This window comes from Dromiciops gliroides, chromosome 1, assembly GCF_019393635.1.
Source record: "Dromiciops gliroides isolate mDroGli1 chromosome 1, mDroGli1.pri, whole genome shotgun sequence".
Lineage (NCBI taxonomy): Eukaryota > Metazoa > Chordata > Mammalia > Microbiotheria > Microbiotheriidae > Dromiciops > Dromiciops gliroides.
Window position 1 is genome coordinate 333,866,386 of NC_057861.1, and position 27,178 is coordinate 333,893,563.

Below are 27,178 nucleotides of genomic sequence, written 5' to 3' on the forward strand. Positions count from 1 at the left end.
AGCCTTAGAGTCAAGCCCTCTCTTGTGCAGAGTGAGGTTCTCAGCTGAGCAAGTGGGAAGTGTGGGAGAGCTGGGGGAGAGCTGAATAAAGAAGAGCTTTAGGACAGCCTCTGTGGGGAGTGGGGCAGAGACCAAACTAGGGAAGAATAAAAGAATGCTTTACTTCAGTAAGAACCCAGTTGAGGTTAGATATTATAAATGTGTAGCGAACCCAATCAATTCAGTCACATGTCTTTCTCTATTATTCAGAAGAATGAGAAAAAGAGTAGAAGACAGTAGAAGGAGTAATCCAGGGTTATAGTTTGAAAAGGCATGAGTGGCAACAAGAGAGGGGGATAAGGCATTGGAAAGCAGAAGCCATTGAATTGAAGTGTTTAACTACATGGTTGGGATTGAGAAAGGAGGAGAAATGACATCAGAAAAGGGATGAAAGCCTGAGAAAGTACTGCAGGGTAGAAAGATGAAAAGTTAAAGTGGGGACTAAGGATAGGTTTAGGATGGGTAAGAAATAAGGAAGGGTATGATCATAAAAGGTTATGCTCTTTTAAGGGAATGTCAGTGAAACCATTTGGCATTGGTGACTCCTATGACCAAAGATGACATGTTCAAAGGCGAAGAGTGCTCAGAGGGTCCCAGCACGACTCCCCTCCCCAGGCTATGGGAGGTAAAGCTATTAGCTGGTAGCAGTATTGCTAACAATGATGTCAACAAGCTGAACATGCTGATGCCACAAGCCTAAGGGACAAGAATCCTCAGTAAATTTGTTAGGCTTTATTCAAGATGTATTATTACTTTTGCAACCACAGAAGCATAGATTAAGATCTGAAAGGAACCTTAGAATTCATCTACTCTATAATCCACCCATTTTTCAGATAACAAGAATAAGGCTCAGAGACAAGTGACTTCCCCAAGATAATAAATATAGTAATAGTTCACGTTTATACAGGGCTCTCTTCAGCAAGGTTTACTGAAACCCTATCCTCAAAACTCAATGATTTCTAGTTGCTTTCAGTTGTAAGTACTGCAATCTTAGGACTTTATGAATTAGTGAATGAACAAAAAAGCATTTCAGAAATGTTACCGTATGCCAGGTATCATGCTAAGCACTGAGGATAGGAATACTGTCCCCAAAGAGCTTATATTTTAACAGAGGAAGACAATATACAAAAGGGATCTAGAAAGCAGTGGTGGGGGCAGGGGGCGGGGCAGCTAGGTGGAGCAGTGGATAAAACACCAGCCCTGGATTCAGGAGGACCTGAGTTCAAATCCAGCCTCAGACACTTGACACTTACTAGCTGTGTGACCCCGGGTAAGTCACTTAACCCTCATTGCCCCACAAAAAACAAAACCCCAAAACCAAACTAAACCAAACCAAACCAAACCAAAACAACAACAACAACAACAACAACAACAAAAAGACCAACAAAGAAAGCAGTGGAGGGGGGCGGAATGTAAATGAAACGGCATGACTTGAAAATGACCATGAAATGTTATGGTGGCCCAGAGTTCTGGAAAATATAGAACAAAAACCCAGAATCCCAGGGACAGAGCCTGAGTTCCAGTAGGAGGGGATGAGGAAGATGTCCAGAGATCGGGTTGGAAAATGGCTGGGAAGATCCATGACTGAGGACTGCTAGCACTGGAGGTCTCCATACCATCATTATGAACTATACTAGGACTTGAAATGGGTGTTTTCTCTTAATCTTCTTTAAGCTCAGTTCACAAGTGAATCAATGAACATGTATCGTGATTGGTGCTGGGGAGAGTAAAATAAAAATGAAACTGTTCTGGCCTACATGGAGCTTACTTACTATCAGAGAAGACTGATGCATAGTTTTGTTTTGTTTCATTTTGTTTTGGTAATAGAAACTTTACATTTAAAGGCATTAACAAATAGATTAACATATTTGTTTCATTCTAAAATTTACATAACATAATCAAAGGACATTTTAATCCTGTGTGATAAATATATAATATGCCCACTTCCTTTTTTGCAAAAAATAAATCTTGTGTATTTGATTTATTGGGTTAAATCTGCCAAGATGTGCCCTTGCCAGGGTAAGAAGATCCCTGGATTTGCAAAGCTAATTCTGCTGAAGAAGTCTGGGAACAGTCTTGGTGCAGTGTTAATTCAGGTCATTTGGAAGTGAACTGAGAAAAACAAAAACTGTGGTGGTCCAAAAAACACTTTGGTTTCTTAGGTATAGATTTTCTTGAAACAGATGTGCTCACCTCCTACTTAGTATCCTTACCCTGCCCCTCATCTGGAACACCCCCTACCCCCTAATATCTGGAGTCTTCTTTGCTGGAAATTTACAGCTTACTAACTAATCAACACACACCTACAAGTGACATCAACAGTGGAGAGACAATTTATACACTCCTCGCTCCCCTTTCCTATAAAAACACTTGGCTCTCTTCTGCATCTCCAAGCAGCCCTGCTGTGTGGGACATCACAGATATGCCTACCCTAAACTAGGAGAGAGGGAGGGAGCCTGGCCTAACCCGGATTCTGGGTCTGGAGGGAGTTTCTTACCTAATCATCAATCCCCTTCCTTCTCTAGCCACATCTTCAAAATCATCCTCCCCCAAACCCTTGGCCTCCCTACTGGCTAAGTTGGGCACATATCTTGTTCCTTAGGTGACTATGATCACAATTTAGCCTTCCTCTTCTTTCCTTTTACCCTGCATCCTTCTGGGTATCTCAAGATGTCACAAGATTTTCCCTTATGCGAGTTAAAACATACAAATAAGGACCCATTGCTCTTTGCTTCACTGGCTAGTTCGTTCTTCTCTGGAGAGTTCTAAGCTTCCCCAAAAGTAGCTAGAACAGACTGGGACAAATGGCAGGGATCTGTTTTGGTCAATACTGTTATATTCAAATATAAATATAAATATAAATTCCACTGGATTTATGGTCAAAGAACCTTAAATAAATGACTACACGATCACTAAATTATTGGCTTCGTAGGACTCTAGATTTAAATTAAAATTATATGACACTAATAGTCTGTGATAAAATTTAAAAATTCATTTGCCTTCTATAAGCAATGGGCACCTGCCACTGAACAGACTATTCACAAAGTCATAATATCTAAGATATAGAAGGGCCCTCAGAAGCCACTTAGAACAAAAATCTCTTCAATAACATCTCCAAATGATGGCAAAGCTTTTGTTGAAGATGTTCTTGCAATACTCCTACATGAACCAACTGCCTCATGTTTGTTTAACACCAACTTTAATAGCCTTTATCATAGAGACATTAGATATTACTGTATTTTTAAGAGGCAATAGTCAGAAGGGCAGCTAGGTGCCGGAGTGGATAGGGCAATAGGCCCTAGAGTCAGGAGGTACCTGAGTTCAAATGTGACCTCAGACACTTACTAGCTGTATGACCCTGGACAAGTCACTTAATCCTGATTGTCTCAAACACTCGGGCACACGTGCGCGCGCTCACGCACACACACACACACACACACACACAGGAAGCATATTTACCAAGCATTGTGCTAATCTTGAGGTACTAGCAATCTGAGTCATTCTGGAGATATTTAATTTGTTATAGCTATAAGTAAGAAAAGAGAATGAAGAAAAATTCTTTCCTCAGAGAACTACTTTTAAATCTTATCTTTGGAAGAAACATTATAAAGCTAAATAATTAGGGATATGTTTCCAGAATTGAAAAGAAGATAGCCGTTGTAGTGATGCTTAAAGGTGACTTGGCCATGATTTTTCTCATTGCTGATATAGTACAGATGAGAAATCATCTTAGTTTTATTGTTGGTTATATTGTTAATAATAATAGTTGACATTTATATAGTGCTTCAAAGTTAGCAAAGCACTTTACATATATAATCTTATTTGATTCTTACCACAACTTTGAGAGCAAAAGTTATTATTCCATTTTACAGATGAGTACATTGAAGTTGACAGAGGTCAAATGACTTGCCCATAGTCTTAATAAGTGCCTGAAATAGGATTTAAATCCAGATCTTCCTAATTCCAAGTCCAATACTCTATTCTCTAAACCATCTAGTTAACTCCTTACTAATAAATAGTATGCTTTATGTTTCTTTAGGAGATTGGTGGGGAGCTCTTAGTATATACATATATGTGTGTGTGCTTATATATGTATGTACAGATAGGTGCATATATACATGAGTATGTATGTATATATACGCATATGTATGTAAATATAATGAAGATAAAGAGACAGAGAGATGGCAGGAGACAGAGAAATGAATAAAAGCTTAGGGGAAAACATTACTTAAGTTTCTGAAATGAATACTATTTCATAAATTGTGTTGGGACCTCACCTTTATAGAAGAAAGAAATGAGGATCAACAAACATAGCAACTTCATTAACAAAGAAGATGATTTTTCTCTTGTCATGGAATCTGTTCCTCAGTCTGTGTAGCTTCAGCATGGAATATTGTGAGTAGAGACTATGCTGGGTAAAGAACGCTTCTATTTTTCTTTTGAAAGAGTAATGGTTTGCCTGCAAATGTCATCACTTTCTCTCCTGGCTGTTGGTTTCACATATCTGCAAGTATGCAGTGCACAAATGCCCTTTGGCAAGACTATAAAATCACTTTTTGTTGCCCTTCTTTGTTCGTGGAAAGAAAATGGATTATGATAAAAATGGAATGACATTATTTCTTTAACACTGAAATTCAATTATCAATTCTGATCTTGTTCAAGACAAACAAAACAAAACAAAACAAAACAGGATCTTGTGGTAAACCCTTCTCATTAAGAGAAATTTGACTCTTCAAAGGGAAAATTCTGGGAGCTCTGGCTCTCCTAATTTCTTAATTTAATTTGAACCATGGAAACATATTGTATTCTATTATCATTTCCATAATCTTAAAGTACCTATTCTATGTAATTGGGTAGGTATATAACCTTTGAAAAACATAGTCTTTCTTCTCAAATAACATGTCTTCAAAAGACAGACACATAAATACACCTTTTCTTTTCCTAAAGTCAAAACTGGTTTTATTTAGGTCTTTTTTAAAAATGTGGCTCAGACATCCTCTTTTAATATCATTCATTTTTGCCACTCAGTCTTAGGTGGCTCAGAGGAATATATGTGTGTATGTGTGTGTGTGTGTGTGTATATATATATGTGTGTGTGTGTGTGTATTTTATATATGTAATTATATATATATATAATATACATGTAATTTTATAAATAAGAAATTATTTCTTTGAAGCCACATTGCAAATAGTCTCCATTCATCCACCCATTTTGAGTTGTTTGTATCCAGGTGTTACTCCAGAATCTAGCACACATAATGAGCTCTGTATGTGTGTGTGTGAGTGTGTGTGTGTGTGTGTGTGCGTGTGTGTGTGCACATGCGCATATTTGTGGGAATGGTGAAGGAGGGGACTGTTATACACAATAAGTAGTACAAAGCCTGTTTCATATATACTGTCTTTTAAAATAAAAATATGAGCTTCTGGAGGTCAGAATCCTATCATGTGTAGTTTCTGCTCCCCACAAGACCCACCACCATGCTGAACATGCCAGGATCTCAGTCAATAGTTGTTGATTAAATGGGGTTGCAGTGAAGAAGGTGGGATCGATACAAGTTTTCCTTTTTGGAAAGTGAATGGCAGAAGGAACAATGAATAGTGTTGACCCACCAAACCAAATAACACAGCAGAAAATCAAAAGAAACCATGCTGGGTGTGAGGGGAGAGATGGGGGAGGGGGGATTGTATGCATCAAAAAAAAAAAAAAATAAGACACTTTATTCTTTGTTTAAAAAGAAGAGCAAATCTTAGATTTAATATATAGGAGATGAGAACAATGGCAGTCATTAAGCTAAATGGAGCAATAAATATATCAGTCTTTGAATACGATCACTTTCAGAATAATAGAATATTCTTATTAGATGGGACTTCAAAAATAATCCAGTCCAGCTACATACACAATATACGTGTCCCTCCACAGTCATCCATCTTTTATTTAAGCATTTCAGTAATAGGGAGCTTGGTAAGTAGATCTTGTGCTCCACTTGTATAGCCTTTGATATAAGTCTGGTGATGAACTATAGGGTAACCATGGACCAGCTTAGCTAAGTTTATTAGGTGGCTTTAAGGTTATGAGTTTTTTGGGTGTGACAATTTTGGAAGACAAACTACCAATTTACAAAGGCACAGCAATCTGCATTGGCGAATTGTATCAATGAAATGATAGTACCTTCAGGTAATGAAGATTCCAAGATGAAATGGACATGCACGGTATTTATTTCATAAGCTGGAATATATCACCCTGAATATATCCCATGCTTTTCTACTTGCCAACTTCCATATGATATCTCTATACTGGAAATGTCATTCCCCTCTCTTTTTTCTTTAATTTTTTTAATGGAAAAGCAGAAAAATGGAATAGGATCTTCACCTCTCTTTTGTACCTGTTGACATCATACCCATCTTTCAAGGTGTAGGTCAAATGCCTTTCCCTTCCTGTTTCCCCAGTTCCCTTAGTAAGAAATTCAATCTTCTCTGAAATCTAATGGTTACTTGTATTTTGCCTGTAGCATTTGTCATATTTAATCTTTTATTATAGTTATTTGTACAAGTGTTATCTTTTCTAGTAGACTTAGTTTCCTAAAGGTACATGTGTATTTACACACACGAACAATATAGATATGTAACGTGTATGTACATATGTACATGTGTATACATGCACATGTGTGATATATACACATACATATACATTTTGTTGTTGTTCAGTCATTTTCAGTCATGTACACCTCTTTGTGACCCCATTGGGGTTTTCTTAGCAAAGATACTAGAGTGGTTTGACATTTCCTTCTCGAACTCATTTTATGGATGAGGAATTGGGGCAAATAGATCTAAGTGCCTTGCCCAGGGTCACACAGCTAGTGTCTGAGGCCAAATCTGAAATCATGAAGATGAGTGGTCCTGATTCCAAGGCTACTGAGCCACCTAGCTGGCCCCAAGAATACATGACAGTTCTGAAGAAAACCACTTTTGGAGCACCAGCCTTTCTTAGAAACATATGTATAATCTCAAATTTGCCCAGTCTCTAGAAACATATATTCACTGAATCTCTCTGGTAAATATACTTGAAGTTCCCAAAAGAGTATGAACTAATAGGCAAATAAACCAAAATACCTTTCTAGAACTTATAATCAGAACACAGTACATACTGAAAAGATGAATTCTTTGGCTTTTAGAGAAGAACCTTGCAAGTTCACAAAGTTCTATCTCTGTAAGTATATATGTATTTGGGTCTATTATGTATACGCACATATATTATCTTCTTTGATGCTCCCAACAACGCTGTTAAGTAGCTGTTATAATTATCCCCATTTTACAGGTGAGGAAAATGAAAGTGGTTTGCCCAGTCACACAGCTTCTAAGTGTCTGAGGTGAAATTCAAACCCAGGTCCTCCTGACTCAAAGTTCTGTGCTTTATCCACTAATTCATGCTGTCTCCCAACAGTTAATATAAGCATTTAGTTGCAAATGGACAACTAACAAAGATAAACAAATAAAAGTGATATTAGAATGATGTAGCTGAACCTGCTCTCAGTTACCTCTCCCATTCACTCCTATTTTAAAGGTGTACTTTTTGCTGTGATGCAAATGTAGTTACCTCCAGGTGTGTATTTCTGGGTATATCAGTGTGCTGTGCTCTCCATAAATGCATGGCTACTGCCATCATGCATCATGCATGTGTATCTTTGTGTCCTGATGTATCTGATGTAAATATAATGTTCACACAATTCATACAAAGTACATGTATGTCTATCCTTGATCTAGAGTTATAAAGAACCTTAGGGGTCATCTAGTTCAGAGGGGTCAAATTTGCTTTGCCCCTGTGTGTGGCCTGAACAAGATTAAAATATAATTGGGGGGGCAGCTAGGTGGCGCAATGGATAAGGCACTAGCCTTGGATTCAGGAGGACCTGAGTTCAAACCCAGCCTCAGACACTTACTAGCTGTGTGACCCTGGGCAAGTCACTTAAACCCCATTGCCCTGAAAAAAAAAAAAAAAAGGACTCAAGTCCAGAAAAAAATATATAATTGGGAAATATTTAACAAAATAAATAAATATGTAATAAAACACAAATAATACATTTTTTAATTTTAAAAATGAGACAATATTCAGCCCACAGGGATCCTCACATATGATTTAGTGGTTCCTGTTTATTTGAGTTTAATATCACTGATCTAGTTGAACCCCTTCATTTTATCAGTGAGGGAATGAAGACCCAGAGATTTAAATGTAGCTTGCCCAATGTAACAGAGGTAAGTGGTAGAGCTGAAGTTCTAATTCAGGTCTAGGGACTCTAAGTTCAGTATTTTTCTACAGCACCACTCTGCTAGGTTATCTTTTAAGAAAGGAACTTATAAATTCTTTGTTTTTTAATATGTTTAGGAATCAACTTGCAAAGAAATCATCTGTTATGTCCATTGATATAGGTGGGCTCTGTGATTTAGGTCTCTGGGAAATGCTTCAAATATAAGGGAAGATTTAGAAACTAACGGTTAGTTCTTAGATTCTCTTAGGCAGGAATAAGGTGTTTCAGACAAAATTGGAGACGTCTAATAACTGTCATGGAATAAGAGAGGCATAATCACAAACAATAATAATATCCTACATGTCAGTCATACCCAGTTGCATTATGGTACTGAATTATAGAGCACAGCATCAGTCAGTCACTACTTGTCATCATATCAGACTCACTACATGTCTAGAAAGTGCCAGAGACAGGGCCTATGAATTCTAAGAGAGAAGGGGAGACAGTAGCCATCATGGCAGCAGGAAATGATCCTTAGAATAATGCTGAGCCTAATGTTCTGTTCCCTTCCATCCCATCCCATCAAGGGTGAGTCTGTGTTATGCATGTCATGGGGAAAATGGGGTAAGGGGTTTGGGAAATGGATAGGGGTTTGGGGTCCTTAGGAATTCCTCTTTAAAGAATTATACCCTCTTGCACACAAAAGCAGTTAGAATAAAATAGTTGTTTATTTAGGGGCTGGGGAAGGGAAACCATGAAAGAAATACTTGGACTTCTCATGGGGAAAAAGGCATGGCACAAAGAGAGTGGCTCTGAGATACCAATCTCCTTAAGCAAGAGACAGGCAGGTACTTTTATAGAAGACTGATGGGGGTGACCATCTGACTGTGGAAAGTTCCTTTAGTGAGGGAGGACCATCCCCCACTGATGGTGGCTGGGGGAATTGGGTGAGGGGTGGCTGCAGATCTCTCAAGCCAGCTCCTCAGGACACAAAGGAAGCAGCCCCACCTAATCTTATCATCCCAGGGTTGAAGGAGACTAGAATGAAGGGTGGGGGTCGGGAGCTAGCTCAGTCCAATCTGCTTCCACTTATCTCTCTGGGTGTGTCTGTCCTCTGGTTTAGTTTCTCAAGGAGAAGGTTCTTTGATGTGCCCCAGAGAACTTCTGGGGTGCCCTGGGCCCATAACATGCATTTTCCCACTGGGGGTAGATAGTGTGTGTGTGTGTGTGTGTGTGTACATGCAAACAAGCGCATGCGCGTGCGCGCACACACACACACACACACACACACACACACACAATGCTCAATGCTCATGCACCTACCATCAATGGGAAAATGGGGAAAAGTATACTTATATATCTGTGTGTATTTACATACACAGAGGTAAGGAGCAGCTAAAGGGTGGATAAAGCACTCAATTTGGAGTTACGAAGACTTGAGTTTGAATCCTGCTTGATCCTGGGCAAATTAGTTAATCTCTTTGAGCTTCAGTTTCCTTAGCTGTAAATGGGGATAATAATAGCATCTACCTCAAAGGATTGTTGAGGATCAAATGAGATGACATGTTAAGTGTTTTGCAAACTTTAAAGCTTATATGAATTCTAGATAAATATTTATGAATGGTCTTTGAAAGCCCTAGACCAATGGCAGAAAAGGGACTCACAAAGAAATGTTTAACTTCAAAAGGTGTGGCTGTGTTAAAAGACCTTTTATGATGTACAAATTAATCACTTGACTGAATCAATATGATAAGATGAATAATTTTAGGGAATGCCTCGGGGTGACTATTAAAAGTCAGTTCACTGAGCCCAGAAAAGAGACACAAAGAAGAACCCAGCTCTTGATAAGATGAGCAGAAGCTTGGGGGTGCATAAAGGGAAGCTACAGGAAGCATTGTAGGGATAAGATAGATAGCCAAAGCATTTTTTAAGTGTTTATTATGTTCTAGGTGCTGGGAATTCAAATACAACCCCCATCCCAACCAATCCCTATAATCAAGGAGTTTACATTCTAAAGGGAGAAGATACCCCATAAAAGGGAGCTGGAAAGAGAATAAGGTGTGGAGCTAGAAGTAAAGTGAGCAAGGTCTGCACCTCATCAAATGGCAGTCTAGGCTGGAGACTCAGCAATTAGAGAAGAGAACCACACGGTGGAGGCATCTCCAGAGTGAGAAGGGTGCCGGGTAGGAAGTGGAAAAGTTCAGAGAGTTATGAATGGAACTGAGTGAAATAAATATGGTCTGAATGCCTCACAAAATGGTGGTACAGGCCAGTGACTCATAAAACAGAGCAGAGGGCCACGGAATAGAGCTATCTCCAGGGTGAGCAGGCTGCTGGGTAGAGGAAGTTAGAAGACTGGAGCTAAAAGTGAAGTGGACATGCAGACCAAAGCAACTGCCACTAAAGGAAGGGACTCCAGGAATATGGATTTCAGGCATGAAACCAGGACAGAAGCTATTGTTGCTGACAACCTCTACCCCACCCCACACAGGTATACTACTAACCGTAAGGTGGTTGCTAGGTGGCACAGTGGATAGAGCACTGGGCCTGAAGTCAGGAAGACCTAGTTCAAATCTGACCTCAGACACTTACTAGCTATGTGACCCTGGGCAAGTCCCCTTACCCTTTACTGAGGCATGCCTTAGTGTCTTTGTCTATAAAATGAGCTGGAGAAAGAAATGATAACCACTCTGGTATCTTTGCCAAGAAAATCCCAAATGGGATGACAAAGAATCAGACATGATAGAAAATGACAGAATAACAACAAGAAGGTAGTAATTCTGTATCTCTGTTTTCCTCCTGAACTCTCTCTTTTGTTTGTTTGTTTGTTTTTAGTGAAACAATTGGGGTTAAGTGACTTGCCCAGGGTCACACAGCTAGTAAGTGTTAAGTGTCCCAGGTTGCATTTGAACTCAGGTACTCCTGACTCCAGGGCCAGTGCTCTATCCACTGCACCACCTAGCTGCCCCCTCCTGAACTCTCTTATAGGACCTTGAAGTGTTTTCATTTGGGCATAGAGGAGGAGGGGTTTTATTTACCCTTTTTTTTCTAAATGTTTACTTTGTCTTTGCAAATAGTGCTAGCTAGTTGGAGTGTATTTATTGGGAACAAAATAAAATTGGATCAACATTAGGAAAATAAACATAATTAATCATATTAAAAACCAAAATATCCCAAAACACATGACCATTTCAATAAATTTAGAAAAAGCCCTGGACAAAGTATAGCATTATATGCAATGGGAATAAACTAGAATCTTTCCCAATAAATATGGAAGAGAAGCAAAGATGCCCACTCTCCGCATTACCATTTGATATAGTACTAGAAATACTAGAAACAGTCATAAGACAAGAGAAAGAAATTAAAGGTATAAACATAAGTAAAGAGGAGATAAAACTATCTCTATTTGCCAGTATGTTTAGAAAAATCTAGGGAATCAGCAAAGATATTAATGAAACAAGTAAAAGCTCCAGTAAAGTTGCAGGCTACAAAATAAATCATCAAAAATCAAAAGTATTTCTATAAAATAATAAAACCCAAGAAGCAAAAATTGGGAAATTTCATTCCAAATAATTACAAAATCATAAAATATCTGAGGATGGACCTACAAAAGCATACAAAAGATTTCTATAAATTCAATTATAAAGTGCTTCCTAAAGTACTTAAAAGAACAACTTAAAGAGTTGGAGGAATATTTGGTGCTCATAGCTAGGTTGTGTCCATAAAATAAAAATGAAAATGCTAAAACGTTAATTAACATTTTTAATGCTATACCAATCCAATTAACAAAAGTATACTTTGTAGATTGGAAATACAAAAGATCTATCTAGAATATCAAGGGAAATGATGGGAAAAAGTATGGATGAAGGGGAAATAGCACTTCTAGGCCACAAACTACATTATAAACCAGCAGTCATCAAAACCATCTTCTATAGCTGAAAATAAAGAGATAAATCAGTGAAGCAAGCTAGACAAGGGAGAATCAGAAACAATCAATTGCCCAGTGTTTAACAAAGAAGAAAACATGAAATACCTTGGGGGGAAACCCTTTATTTGATTAAAAAAAAAAAAAACCTGATGTAAAAACTAGAAAGCAGTTTGCCAAAAATCAGACTTAGAACAACACCTTATAGCTCCATGGCACATTTCAAATGGATATGTGACATTAATATTAATGATCAGATTATTAAGAAATTATAAGTGAAGCAGGTATATATACACATGTATGCATATATGTGTCTGTGTATATATATCTCACAATTATGAGGAGATGTATTCTTGATCAAACAAGGATTAGAGGCAACTGCAAAATGTGAAATAGATAACTGCACGAAACTGAAAGGTACAGGCATAATGTACTTAGGGTAAGAAGGGAAGTGGTCAAACGGGGAAAAAATATTTGTATCAAATTTCTTTGGGGAGTAGCTAGGTGACACAATGGAAAAAGCACCAGCCCTGGATTCAGGAGGACCTGAGTTCAAATCCAGCCTCAAACACTTGATTCTTACTAGCTGTGTGACCCTGGGTAAGTCACTTAACTCTCATTGCCCCGCTCCCCATTAATTTCTCTGATAAGGGTTTGGTATCCAAGGTACATAAACAACTAAATATGTGTGTGTATACAGATATACATATACACACACATATATACACGTACATATTACATATCACATGTATATATTTTCATATATACATGTGCATTATGTGTGCATGTATGTGTGCTTGTATATGCATATGTATATGTATATATGAGACTAATAGCCATTTCTCAATAGCTAAGTGGTCAAAGTATGTGAACAGTACACAAAAGAAGAATTGCAAAGTATTCACAACCACATGAAAGTAGTCCAAATCACTAATAATCTGGGAAGTGAAAATCTTGACAATCCTGAGGTTTCACCCTATATCCCGCAAATTGGCAATGACAAAAAAGTGGAAGGACAAGCAAACTAATACATTGTTGGTGAAGCTGTAAAATGGTACAACCATTTTTGAAAAGCAATTTTAAATTATGCAGATAAAGACTAAAATATATGTATCCTTTGATCTAGAGACTCCATTACCAAACGTATACTCCAAGGAAGCTATCAATAAGAAGAGAGTCCCTTTATACACCAAAATATTTACAGCAGCACTTTTTGTGATATTAAAGAATTGAAAACAAGGTAGATACCCATCAGTTGGGGAATGGATAAACAAAATGTGGTACATGAATGTAATGTAATATTACTGTACTCTAAGAAATGATGTATGTGATGAAGAGAGAAGCACAGAAAGATCTACATAAAGTTGATGTAGAATGAAGTAAGCAAAGCCAAGAAAATAGACACAAGAACTACAACAATGTAAATGGAAAGAACTGCATATCAAAACAAAACAAAAAGAAAGAAAGAAAGAAAAGAAATCAAAAGTGACTATGACAAAATTACAAGCATGACTTGAGTGAATAGATATGAAAAGAAAGCCCGAACTCACCCCTTTCTGGAGGTGGGAAGTACACAGTGTACTTATTTTTGGATTCCCCCCCCCAATGTATCAATCAATTGTGCTGATTTTTTTCTTCCTAATAAAAATACTATTTATTATGTCAGGTGGCTCTCAAGGAGGAGGAGAGGGAAGGCTACTAGAGATAACCATGATAATGCAAGAAACAGAAGACTTCAATAAAACTTTTTTTTTTTTTAAGTGAGGCAATTGGGGTTAAGTGACTTGCCCAGGGTCACACAGCTGGTAAGTGTTAAGTGTCTGAGGCCGGATTTTAACTCAGGTAGTCCTGAATCCAGGGCCGGTGCTCTATCCACTGCGCCACCTAGCTGCCCCAACATTTTTTTTTTTGAAAGAATAAGAGTAAGGAAGCAGCAGCTGGGGTGGGAGAGGAAATGACCCCATTAAAGAAATATAGATCTAACACTGTTATTTTTCCTAAAGAGTTTGAGAATTTTTTTGAAAATATATAATTTCAGAGGGCAGCTAGGTGGTGCAGTAGATAAAGCACCAGCCCTGGATTCAAGAGGACCTGAGTTCAAATCCAGCCTCAGACACTTGACACTTACTAGCTTTGTGACCCTAGGCAAATCACTTAACCCTCACTGCCCTGAAGAAAAAATTTTTTAATCTTTTGATACTACTTTATGAAGTGGGAAAGAAGCATTATACTGGAAAATCCATTTGGTCAGTGAGTCATTAAGAAGCTGGGGAACAAACAACAGTGGCTGAACAAACTTGATCCCTACACCAAAGAGTTAAACAGGAAGAAAGGATGGGAGAAAAAGAAAAAGAGAAGAAGGCAAAAAGAACAAGAGAAGATAAGGAAAAGAAATTGTCCTAGGGTGTGTGTATGTTTATGTAAATATACACATTCTCAATACACATATATGCATGCACATTACATATCAAGTACATACATGTATAGTATGATAGTTGATATTTGATATATATGATATTTGTATGATATGTGTATACATATACAATTATATTATATCTGTGTATGTTTCTATATGCGTGTATACACGTGTCAGTAATAAGTGGAGGAACAAATAAGAGTGGCTGAACAACCGTAATAGATGTCATGATCATATATAAATAGAAATATATACAAATATAATATAACACACAATTACACATATATAAACACATTTAATATGTATCAAAATAATTACACATATAACATAGTATATATGTTATACATAATAATGTATATATTATTAGATACATAACAGTATATATTATGATCTATAAGGGGGAAATTCAGGCTCGAGGAATTTTCTTTATCTTCTCTTGTTCCCCTTTCCTTTCTTTTTCTCTTTTCCTTTCTTCTTTTCTTCCTCCCCCATCTCTTTATTGTTATCCCCTTCTCTCTCTTCTCCTTTTCTCTCTCTTCCACCTTTTATTTTTCCTCTTTCTCTTCATTACTTCCAGACTGTGGCTTCTGCCTATTTCCCCATTTCTTCTTTTTAATTCCCCTATTTCTCCCCGCATCCCTATCTCTCCTCTTTCTTATCCTACACTGCTATGATTGGGCATATGGTTATTTTTTTAAGGCAATCAGAGTTAAATGACCTCTCCCAGGGTGAGACATGGTTATTGTTTTTAATGGAATTGTTTTCATTGCATTTTAGGAATAGAAATATTTGTTTTATATATAACCACACTAACTACAATTAAACCATTTACAATGATACACCTGTTTAAGGAGGATAACTTTGACTGTGTCAATGTCAATTTTATAATCATTCATCAGTTGCTAAAAAAAAAAATCTACCGGTTTCCTTGATGCCGTCTGGAGTCATCAAAGGTGACTGTCAAATGAATATAAAAGCTAAGAAGCAGAGGCAACATCCAGAACAGGGTCAAAGACAAACTAGGAAAAATTAAAACAGCATGTAAGATAAAAATCTTTAATCAACCTTGCTAAATCAACCTAGGCTGGGCATTCCACTCAGTCTTCTGAGGTCACCCAGCATCAGTTTAAAAATGGATTAATTTTCATTTTCCATAAAAAATAAAGCCAAAAAGGGGTTTCAAGTCTCCTGAGGGAAACTGCAGCCGCTTCCACTATGAAACAGAGGAAAATTCACCATCATCAATTACACAGTGGCACTGAAGTTCTCTTGTTCTACTCTCCTGGACTCAGCTCGTGTGTGTGTGTGTGTGTGTGTGTGTGTGTGTGTGTGTGTGTGTGTGCGTGTTTGTGTGTTGGGGAGGTATGGAGGTTCAGGTAGTTCTAGGTTGACCTGACACTCTGAAAGAGTTCCCAAAAGCAGAACTGTAACCAGTAATCTTTCCACCTGGGACAAGCACCACAAACTCTCCCTGGAGCAATTAGTATAAACATACCCTTATTTGGGGGCAGGTTGAAAGAAAGTAATGTCTGAGGAAGGGATACCTGTGACCCTGTGAAAGTATCTCAAGATCGTTGACAGCGAGGTTTTTCTGGGCATAGGGAAAGTTTACACTAATACAGGTACCTAGTAGCTTCATATTGTAGCTAATTATTATCTCTACCAATTAAATGCTGAGCTGTGTGACAAATGCTGTTAGTCCTCTCTAATCCCGTCCCATCCCATCCTGGTTATAGTTCTGTCCAAAGGCTATGTCGATTCTATCCCTTATTATGTCAAATCCAAACTCTTTAGTCTGATATTTAAGATCATCCAATTTCACATCAAAGAGCAGCTAGGTGGCACAGTAGATAGAGTATCAGACCGAAAGTCAGTGGGACCTGAGACACTACCTGTGTGACTCTGGGCAAGTCACTCAACCTTGTTTGCCTCAGTTTCTTCATCTGTCAAATGAGCTGGAGAAGGACATGGTAAACCACTCCAGTATCTTTGCCAAGAAAACCCCAACTGGGGTCATGAAGAGTTGGACATGACTAATTGAGTAAACAACAACAACAAATCTTACATCTCATCTGGCTTCAACACGTACCCATTAATATAGTCATTTCAGCCCTTTCACTGCCCCATCACTGTCATTTTCATTTCCCCTTCTCTTCTATCTTGCATATATTATTTCCCACATGTCAAAGTATGCTTTAGTCTCATCCTTATTCTAGTCAAGTTAGTCTCTGGTCAACTTCCTAATATAGGTCATTACTGTCACTTGCCACTCCCGCACTTGGTTATAACAACAATGCGTCACCTTGATAACAGCAATTTTGTTTCTTATTTTAAAAACAGAATATTAAGTATATTAAAATATAATATTTTATTTCCCCCAATTACACATTAAGACAATTTTAAAACTCTTTTAAAAAAAGTTTTGAGTTCTCAATTCGCTCTTTCCCTCCCTTCCCCACTTCCTGAGATGGTAAGAAATCTGATACATTATACAAGTGCAGTCATGTAAAACATTTCCATATTAGTAATTTTGTCCAAGTCTTCTTGTTTCTTGTACCTTGTAGCTACTTCTCCAACAGCTTACCTGGATGTAGACTTCACTGTCTTGTTCTAACCACTACTTCCTATAAAGTGCCTGATTCCTCATCGCCTACCTGACCTCTCTGATCAACAACCTTGCCTTGTCTCAGGTAGCTATTATCTTTCTGGTTTCTGATTGAAATCCTAACTTTGCTCCACTATCTCTCCTCAGCTTTTAGCTCAGCAGTTTTCACTCTTTTACACACTTGAAAATTACTAAGGACCTCCTTAGCCCCCAGAGCTTTTGTTTACATCAGTTATATCTATACCTATATTCACCATATTAGAAACTAATATATCTTGCTATTAAGAAGATAGTTTGATCTCAAGCATCCCCTGTAAGGGTTTCAGGGAATGCTAGTAGTCCCTGCACTACACTTGGGCTGGTTCCTGCTTTCCTCATTTTAACCTACTACTTTCCCCTGAGATTGACACTAGGTGGCAGCATCATTTAGGACGACAGTATGATGGTTAGAGCAGCTACCTTAAGGTTAACATTTTAAAGTTGGGAAACAAAGACACATGGCAGTGGGGACAGGGAGGGAAGAGAGAGGGGTAATGGAAAAGCTACTGTTTATGTGTAAGAGATGCATGAACCTGATTGTGTTTTAGAAGTGGCTTGCTGCCTTACTTGGCTACTTAAGAATTTAACCAGAATGTATCTTAGATGTACCAAAAAGTCAATAGTTTTACTTTAATTATGAAATGACTCGTCATAAGTCAGAGTGCTATGAAACCCCTTGTGGGAGTATTTAGAAAGTATTAAGCATCCTCTTTCTTTCTCCCCTTCTCGTACTACCACAGAAGTTTTGAAAATAGTATAAAACACCTCATATTGATATTACTTAATAGTTTGCATCCTGAAAGAAGTAAAATGGATATAAGCATTTGTTCTAAATTGCCTTATACATATTTATAGTTGTCATAAGGTGAGCTATTTTTTAGGCAAAACCCACAAAATGACAATTGTACCTCCACTCTGCTTTTATTTTAATGTACTTTAAGAGAAAGTAAAAGGGAGAGGTTGCTAAAGAACCCTATGTGGCTGCACAGTAAGCTCTCTGATGAGTCCAGATGATTAAAAGACACATGAAAAAATGATATGAAGGCCTTGGAATTAAAAAATAATGGAAAAGTCTGGCATGAACTGTAAGACATTGAGAACAGCTAAAGACTAAAATGAATTAAGGCTTCTGAAAAACTATTAAGGACAGAAAAAAGGCCTTTTAATTTAAAAAAGCCATATTTAGAGTAAAGACATATTTTTTAAAATAAAGTATGATTTCAATAACTATCTTTCAATTCTATAATACAAGTATAATTTTTCATTTTTTCTCATAGCTCTGATTTTTAATCATGTAAAGTTTAACATTTTTAAAAAGCAACTGAAATACAAATGTTCACTGATTACCTTTAAAAACTTATAATTTACCATGCCTCCAAATTTACAACTTGTAACAAAGTATTCATACTGGGTAATATGAATGTTAAGTACCATAAAGGCAGGAAACGTGTTTTATTTGAACTTTATGGTTTTTGTTGAACTAAATTAAATGAAGCCAAAAAAGGACCAGGAAAAACAATTCTAACAACACATGCGCACACACACACACACACACACACACACACACACACACACACACACAATTTTTCTTTCCCCACAGCTTCTAATATCCTCTCCTACTTCTCCACTCTGGTGTTTCTCTCTACCACTCACACACACAAAGCTAGATTAGACTCAAGCCTGAGATCCCATAATGGAATAGAGGCTAGTTTAGACAGAAATTAAAGAAGAGAAATATACAAAAAACCCACATTCTTTCTCTTCTCCCCACCTCTTAGTAACATTGCACATTCCCTACTTTTGCTCACAGGGATGCCCCATACCATTGACACACCCTGAGGAAATGAACAAAACAATCCAGAAATACCAACCTGAGATGAAAACAGTTTAACTGAACGTGTATTTACAGGAAATATTGGAATACACACAAAAGTACAAAAGTGTACAAATTGTCTTCATTGTATTTTATTCACATTGAAATTCAGAGAATTCTCCAGTCTAATGCCTGCCTGTACTGGGTAATAATAGATATTAGGCACAGTTTATGTATACATTTTAATATGTATATAGTTCATGTATACAATTTATGTATACATTTCAATATTTAAGGAGATAAATGCATAAATGCCGTGGATGAAAAATCAGTATTCTATCTATTTTCTCAGGGAAAATAGATAAAGGAATTTATTTTCCCATGAAGAGTTGAATTAAGTAATTTCTAAAGTCCCTTCTATCTTTAAATCCTATGATGCTAAAATATATATTCATAGGTTCTTAAACTATAAAAGACTGGTTATGACCTTAGAGATTATAAAATCAAAGCATCTCAGAGATATAAAGGACTGGATCTTCTCTTTGATATTGTCAATGAGTAGTCTTCCAGCCTTTGCTTAAAGACCTCCAGTAGTTTCCCCCTTCCTCCTCAGACAACCCATTCATTTTATTTCTGGATAATTCTAAATGTTAGAAAGCCCCCTCCTCTCACCAGCCCCCCTTACATTAAGCCTAAATTTACCTCTCTACTTCTTCAACTCTGACTCATTTCTCAATCTCTTGCCAATCTGGCTTCCAACTTGTTTACTACACCAAACCTGTTCTATCTAAAGTTACCAAAAACTCTTATTGTCTAAATCTGATGGTCTTTTTCCAGGCTTCATCCTTCTTGACCTCCATTTAGCTTTTGATATTATTAACCACTGTCCCTCTACTCAGGATGCCTCTTCAATGTCAGCATTCATGAAGCTTTCTTGGTCTTCCAACCTATCTGACCACTCCAGTTTCCTTTGCTATATATCATCCATGTCTTATTCCATTAATGGACATATTGGTATCTTCCAAGATACTCTCCAGGACTCTCTTCCCACACCCAGTCTCAATCATCTCATTAGTGATTAGGTCTTATATTTACATCTCTATACAGAGCACTCCCAAATCTATATATCTAGTCATAAGTTCTCTTCTGAAGCCAAGTTCTATATTGACCAACTGACTAATGCAAACCTCTACCTGGATGTCCCATAGAATCCCAAACTTAATATGCTCAAAAGAATTCTCATCTCTCCTTCTGGTTCTGTAGAAGGTACCACCATCATTCCAGTGCCCTAGGTTTATAACCTCAGTCATGCTCAAACTTTTCATTTACCCTCACCACCCCCACACACAATCAATTACCAAATTTTGTCAATTAAATATTTTTTTTTGTTATCATGAACTTGACTGACACCAACAAGGATGAAAATTTCCCTACAGAAAAAGAGGCCTGCATATAAAACCATGAATCTCCACAATGTATAGCTTATTTTTCCTTTGCTTATCTCAAATTTAATATGGTAGCTTTAATATTGCCCTGTTAATCTACATCACCTTCTGAACATCATTCTGCAGTCTTCTGTTTTTAAAATATTTTTAGTGATATGCTGACATTCTTTTCTTCCTTTTTCTTTTTTTTTTTTTTGGGAGGGTAGGGCAATGAGGGTTAAGTGACTTGCCCAGGGTCACACAGCTAGTAAATACCAAGTTTCTGAGGTCCTCCTGAATCCAGGGCCAGTGCTTTATCACTGTGCCACCTAGTTCCTCTGACTTTATGTTTTTAAACATAGAACTAAAGCCATTCATTTTGGATTCTTCACTGACTACCAATTTATATGATCCTTTATTTTAGTGCTGGATACAGGTTTGAGGTCTGACATCTCAGAGGCTCCTGTGAGAAGAACTTCATTATCTTCCTATGTAGGATTGTAATTAAATAAAATCTCACTGAACAATGTAAGATTGTTGTTGAGTAATTTTTCAATTGTGTCTTATGACCCCATTTGAAGTTTTCTTGGCAAAAATACTACAGTGGTTTGTCATTTCCTTCTCCAGCTTGTTTTACAGATGAGGAAACTGGGCAAACAGGGTTAAGTGACTTGACCAGGGTCAAACAGCTATTAAGTCTCTGAGGCCAGATTTGAAGTCATAAAGATAAGTCTTTCTGATTTCAAGCTCAGTGCTCTATTCACTGTACCACCTACCTGGCCCTACAATGTAAGATGTTGGGTGTAAATTTAAAATAAAAATATGTGGTTCACACATTTATCAGGTTGAAGAGTATGATCATTTATCCAGTTATCTCTTCAACATTGCTGTAAGCCACAATTAACTAGCATGACTCTTGTTGGCTCACCTGTCAGTTAATTTAGCTGATTCCTATCTAACCTCTGTTATTTATTTCATCTAATTCTCTTATGTGTTCTCATTATCTGCCCTTCTCATGGCTTCTTCAAATACAGTGACAATAACTTCTCTTTAATATCAGCAACATAAATCATTCTTTTCTCTATCCTGCCTTGTTAATGGCTTCATGGATGATTTTTTTAAAGCTAAGATTCCAAAGAATCAGAGAAACTTAAATTGGAAAGAGAATTCCCTTCAACCATTATTTACAATAAAGAACTTTTTAAAGTCAATAACTTACTTGAAATCATAAAAAAACAAAGAATATTTAGATCTAGAAAGGCACTTAGAATTGTTCTATCCAACTCCCTTATTTTAATAAATGACAAAACCAAATCCCAGAGTGGCTGAGTAATTCCATTGAGGCCATACTTTGTTACTTAACCTAGAAATTAATGGCATGGGGACAGCTAGGTGGTACAGTGGATAAAGCGCCAGCCCTAAATTCAGGAGTTTCTGAGTTCAAATCGGGCCTCAGACACTTGACACTTACTAGCTGTGTGACCCTGGGCAAGTCACTTAACCCTCGTTGCTGTGCCAAAAAAGAAAAAAAAAAGAAAGAGAACTTAATGGTGGCATTTTTCAATTTGTTGAATGTTTCTTGAAAACGAACTTCCTTTAATTGGCAGAAAATGATGACAGAAAGCCACATCTGGACGACTATGTTGAGTCAAGCATGGGTGTCCCATTTGGGGAAGAATGTAGTAAATACTATACAATAAGATTTTATTTCATTGTAATATTATATAAAAGAGAATAAAGTCATTCTCAGCACTAGATCCTGTGATCTGTCAGACCTAAAACTGTTATCCAATACTTCAATGATGGCACATATAATTTGTAGACAGAGAATAGTTATGACATATGTAATGAAATATACATCTTATCTGTTACTAAAGAACTAGACTTCAGTGCGAGAACATTGATGAGTTGGAAACCATCCAAAAAGCAATTAAGATGGTGAGAATCCTTAAGACCTTTCCATGGTTGAAGGAGCTAGGGTTATTTTGCCTGAAGACTTCTGGGGAAATTATATCTATCTTTGGTACTTGAAGGGTATTTTACACATGGAGGAGAAAGTCAACTTGTTTTCCTTAGACCTTAAGGACAGAACTAACAACCATGTGTGAAGATGCAGAGAACCAAATGTGCAGTTGATGTAAGGAAGGATTTATAGACAGAGAGGTCCAGTTATAGAGTGGGATGTATAGGGAGAGGTCTTTGGTTAATGGCTATATGGCTTCTTTGGGACTATATCATGGAAGGGATTGATTTATGCTTATGAGTGGGATTAAATTGGCTCTTGGGTCCCTCAGCTAAGTTGGGTCTTGGGGGACAGACTATTGCCAAACACATATGCAAAACCTTTCCAGATTCATAGGACCTGCTTGAGCTTATGTTTTGTGTTGGCATAAACTCTGAAAACCCAGGATGATTTCTGTGCCAGAAAGAGGCAGCAGAGTAGGGCTCTGGTTACAAAAAATAGGATCAAAGGTAAGCTAGCAATTATTCATAAGGATTCTGAGCCAAACGGAAGAATACTTATTGAAATCAAATCCAGAATGTAATAGCATAGTTATTAATAACTGTTTAAAACGTTATTACCAAAATATTAAGGCAGTCCCATTATAGACATGTGAGTTCTTGAAATAGAAATGTCCCCAAGATTCCATGGTCTCTTGTTGGGTTTATTTCAGAAGGAGTTAAAATTCAGAGAGACATTAGACTCAATGGGATGGCCTCTAAGGCCCCAGCTAACTATGAGATTCAGTGATTCTTAAAACATGTCCCATTTCATTTATTCAGTATTCATCAAAATCTGAATCTAAAAGATAATCCACATTTGTACTGTGACAGGACTAGGACAAAATTACATAAGATTTTTTTCCCTGAGTATAAAAAAAAAGTACTTGGTCTACATATTGCATGAAATACATAACCTTGGCATTCTCTTACCTTTGAACCAATGAGAGTATACAGCCACTGAATGGTTTCATTATGATTTATGACTCCATTCATCCCGTCTACATACAACATAATCTGGCCCAAAGCTATGGAAAGGAAAAGAAACAAGGAGGCATTATGGTTTCTTGTAAAAAAAATATTTCTAATCTACGAATATCATAAATAAGCATTCATCAAATATCATGATATTCATCAAGAAATTTTCATTCCTTGAACACTTAGATTCAACACATTCCAGGAAGGATTTAAAGAGTACTGATTAATGAGCTTTTGGTATTGGCAGTACCTCATTGCCAGAAATAAAGGCAGCAGATGCAGCTGAAGAGAGAGAGACATTCCCTGGCATCAGTCAGAGGGAATCAGTCTAGGGCAAAGTCTGGGGTGGAAGCCAGAAGTCATGGAATTACAGGACCCAAGGTAAAAATGCTTATAAGAGTGTCATGTGAAAAAGGGATTAGATTTATTCCGTTTGGTCCTGAGGGGCAAAATGAGAAGCAGCGGGCAGAAGCTATAAGGAATAAAACTTCAGTTCAGTTACTGAATAATTATTTAGAGTCACTTTCCAATTGAATGGGCTGTCCTAGAAAGGAATTAAAATTCTTGTCAGTGGAGGCAGTCTAGTAGAGGTTGAAGGACAGTTTGAGGAAGAGATAGTGTAGATGGTAAAAGATGGATTAGATGCTGTATAAGGTACCTTTGATCTCTCCATTTCTATGATTATTTGAGATCAGACCCAGGAGTTAAAACAGATGTCCAAGACAAGCAAAGGGGTTTCAAGATCAACAGGGCAGAAGTCAAGACTGTGGTGAAATCAACAACTCTTTCTTCTTCTGAGACTGCTACCAGACAGGGACTGAGCTCCTTAATTAAAAGTAGGAGGCTCTTGTAATCCAAGAGCCTGGACAATAAGAATCCTGACTTCTGATAGCTGTATAGCTTAAATTGGGGAAGAAAAACACCATAAACTCCATATACATATGCATATGTATATACACAATCTATTATATATATATACATACTCATACACAATATGCATGTGTGTATACATGCATATACAAATATATATACATACTTTCATACACATTGATAATTTTTTTTCTTATTTCCTTTGATTCCATCAATGTAAGCAAACTCCTTTCCTTGATTTAGGACAATAAATCAACTGTAACTTAAAAGTCTTGGTTATCTAAGACAATGAGAAGTTAAATGACTTGCTTGTGGTTACACAGTATATACATCAGAGGCAGGACCAGTTCTAGATCCAAACCCATCCTTTTCTCCACTATGTCTCCTGCTTCCTATGTGTGTATGGTATATGTGTGGTATACATAGTTGCATATAGATATCTATATCTATCTACATGTACATATATAATTATACTTTTTAGCCAATCTCATCATATTTTCTTTTTCCCCTTTTTTGGGAGGGCAGGGCAATGAGGGTTAAATGACTCACCCAGGGTCACACAGCTAGTAAGTGTCAAGTGTCTGAGGCCACATTTGAACTCAGGTCCTCCTGAATCCAGGGCCGGTGCTTTATGAAGCATGCCACCTAACTGCCCTCTATCATATTTTCTTTTTTGCGGGGCAATGGGGGTTAAGTGACTTGCCCAGGGTCACACAGTCAGTAAGTGTCAAGTGTCTGAGGTCGGATTTGAACTCAGGTACTCCTGAATCCAGGGCCGGTGCTTTATCCACTGCGCCACCTAGCCACCCCCTATCATATTTTCTTAACAACCAAAATGACTGAAAAGAGCCAGGTTATTTTGACTGAGAGAACATATGACAGGATTTTTGATGATCAACCTAAATAAGGTCATTCTTGCCTACGTTTCATCTGTAGCATTGGGCTGAAGAGATTTATATCCTATGGATGCTGTATGTTAGCTTTTGCAAAAGTAGAACAAAACAAAACTAAAAACCACAGATGGATAGGTAGATGAATGATATAAGAATGACCTATGGTTCAATCCAGACCAGGAATGAATCTCCAGGATTAGTCTGAACCTCAACTGACCTCCTGAGACTTTACCAGAATTAATGAAACATTTAGGGACAGGGAAGAACAAGTACTTATTCCACCATTCTACTAGATGTATAAATTTCTCACCAATAACTATCCTCTTCCATATCAAAATACCATTTTCCAACCAACTAGATATAAAATCATTTCTAAAGCTCCATCAATGTCAAAATAGAAAGAAAAGGCTCAAATAGCAAAGTTTATTTGCCCAATTGAACAATATTTAATTCAATAAACATTTACTGAGTGTCTTCTATATTTTAAGTGTTGCACTGAGACCAGGGAGACACAAGATTTGAGACAATTTCTGCCCTCATTTAGTTTATAGATCAGTAGAAAGATAAGCCATATACACGATTAATTGTTGAGGACATGATTATTTGGGATAGGTACATTAAATAGATAGGTGTAAAACAGTGTTATGTGAGACCAAAGCTAGAAGGGACTTCAGAAGGTCATTTAGTGCTACTCTTTATTTTGCAGATAAAGAAAAAAGGCTCAGAGGAGAGGCACTACAGGCAAAGGAAGCAAGAAATGTACAAAGTATATTGAGGAAAGTTAGTCAACTCATCTTTCTCAAAAGTGCTAACCGTAGGTCAGGCAATGGAGATACAAATAAAGGGAAAAAAGGAGGAAAAGTCTGTGCTCTTAAGGAGTCTAATGGGAGAGACAACATGCAAACAAATACACACAAACAAGATCTATACTGGACAATTTGGAGATAACAGAGAGAAGACATTAAGATTAAGGCAGACTGGGGCAGCTAGGTGGCGCAGTGGATAGAACACCAGCCCTGGAGTCAGGAGGACTTGAGTTCAAATCTGACCTCAGACACTTAACACTTACTAGCTGTGTGACCCTGGGCAAGTCACTTAATCCCAATTGCCACACACACACACACACACACACACACACACACACACACACACACACACACACACACACACACACAAACACACACACACACAAGGTTAAGGCATATTGGGAAAGGCTCTTTGCAGAAGGTGGACTTTAACTGAGACCTAAAGGAAGCCAGGGAAGTTAGGAGGCAGAGATGAGAAGACAGACAGTTTAGTTAGACTAGAAGGATCAGGGCAGACTTTTGATTTCTTTGGTATGAAGAACTCCCAGATGAGGGAATTCCTGTTGGCGTAACGATAGAATAGCCCACCTGGCAGACTCTCACGGTGCAGCATGGTATCACTGACAAGAAGCATGCCACATCCCTTCTTAGAGTGGGAAATAGAGCAGGCCCCAAAGGACTGCCTAAAATGCCTCAACAATGCTCCCAGAAAATTGGGGGGACCTCTTCAAAGTCAGAGAAAAGTGATCAATAATATGTGGATATGGGGTGTGAAAGAGGATAGAGGGTCCTTCAGCTGATGAAGCAAAAGACCCTCAAAAGGTTAAATGATCTGACAAATGTGTGCTAACAGTTGGAATTCCCCTTTCTGAGAACCTTCCTGCCTTTACAACTCTGGGAGTGGGGGCCCAGAGGTACACATTGTTCCACTTATTCACGTGCTGTTTAAAAAGGCAGAGAGTCCCCCTTGACAGGAGCTTGGACCAGAAAAAAAAAAGTTTAATTAGTGCATCTATTTTAATGTGCCAGGAATTATCTGATCTGAGGAGAAAGAGAAAAAAGTCAAAGTAGTCAATACTTCAATTAGACATTATTCTTTTTGGTTCCATAAGGAAAACCTCAGTTC

General features: G+C 37.6%; 1 protein-coding gene across 5 annotated transcripts in view; it reads right to left on the reverse strand.

Annotated features, from left to right (window-relative positions):
* The window catches only part of FHOD3 (formin homology 2 domain containing 3), a 712,282-nt gene that overhangs the window by 267,387 nt on the left and 417,717 nt on the right, over nucleotides 1-27,178 (reverse strand). For all 5 annotated transcript variants that reach the window (XM_043977896.1, XM_043977898.1, XM_043977897.1 and 2 more), the window contains exon 6: nucleotides 23,439-23,533. In XM_043977896.1, coding sequence (XP_043833831.1) covers nucleotides 23,439-23,533 — 95 coding nt within the window. The remainder of the gene's footprint in view (nucleotides 1-23,438; nucleotides 23,534-27,178) is intronic.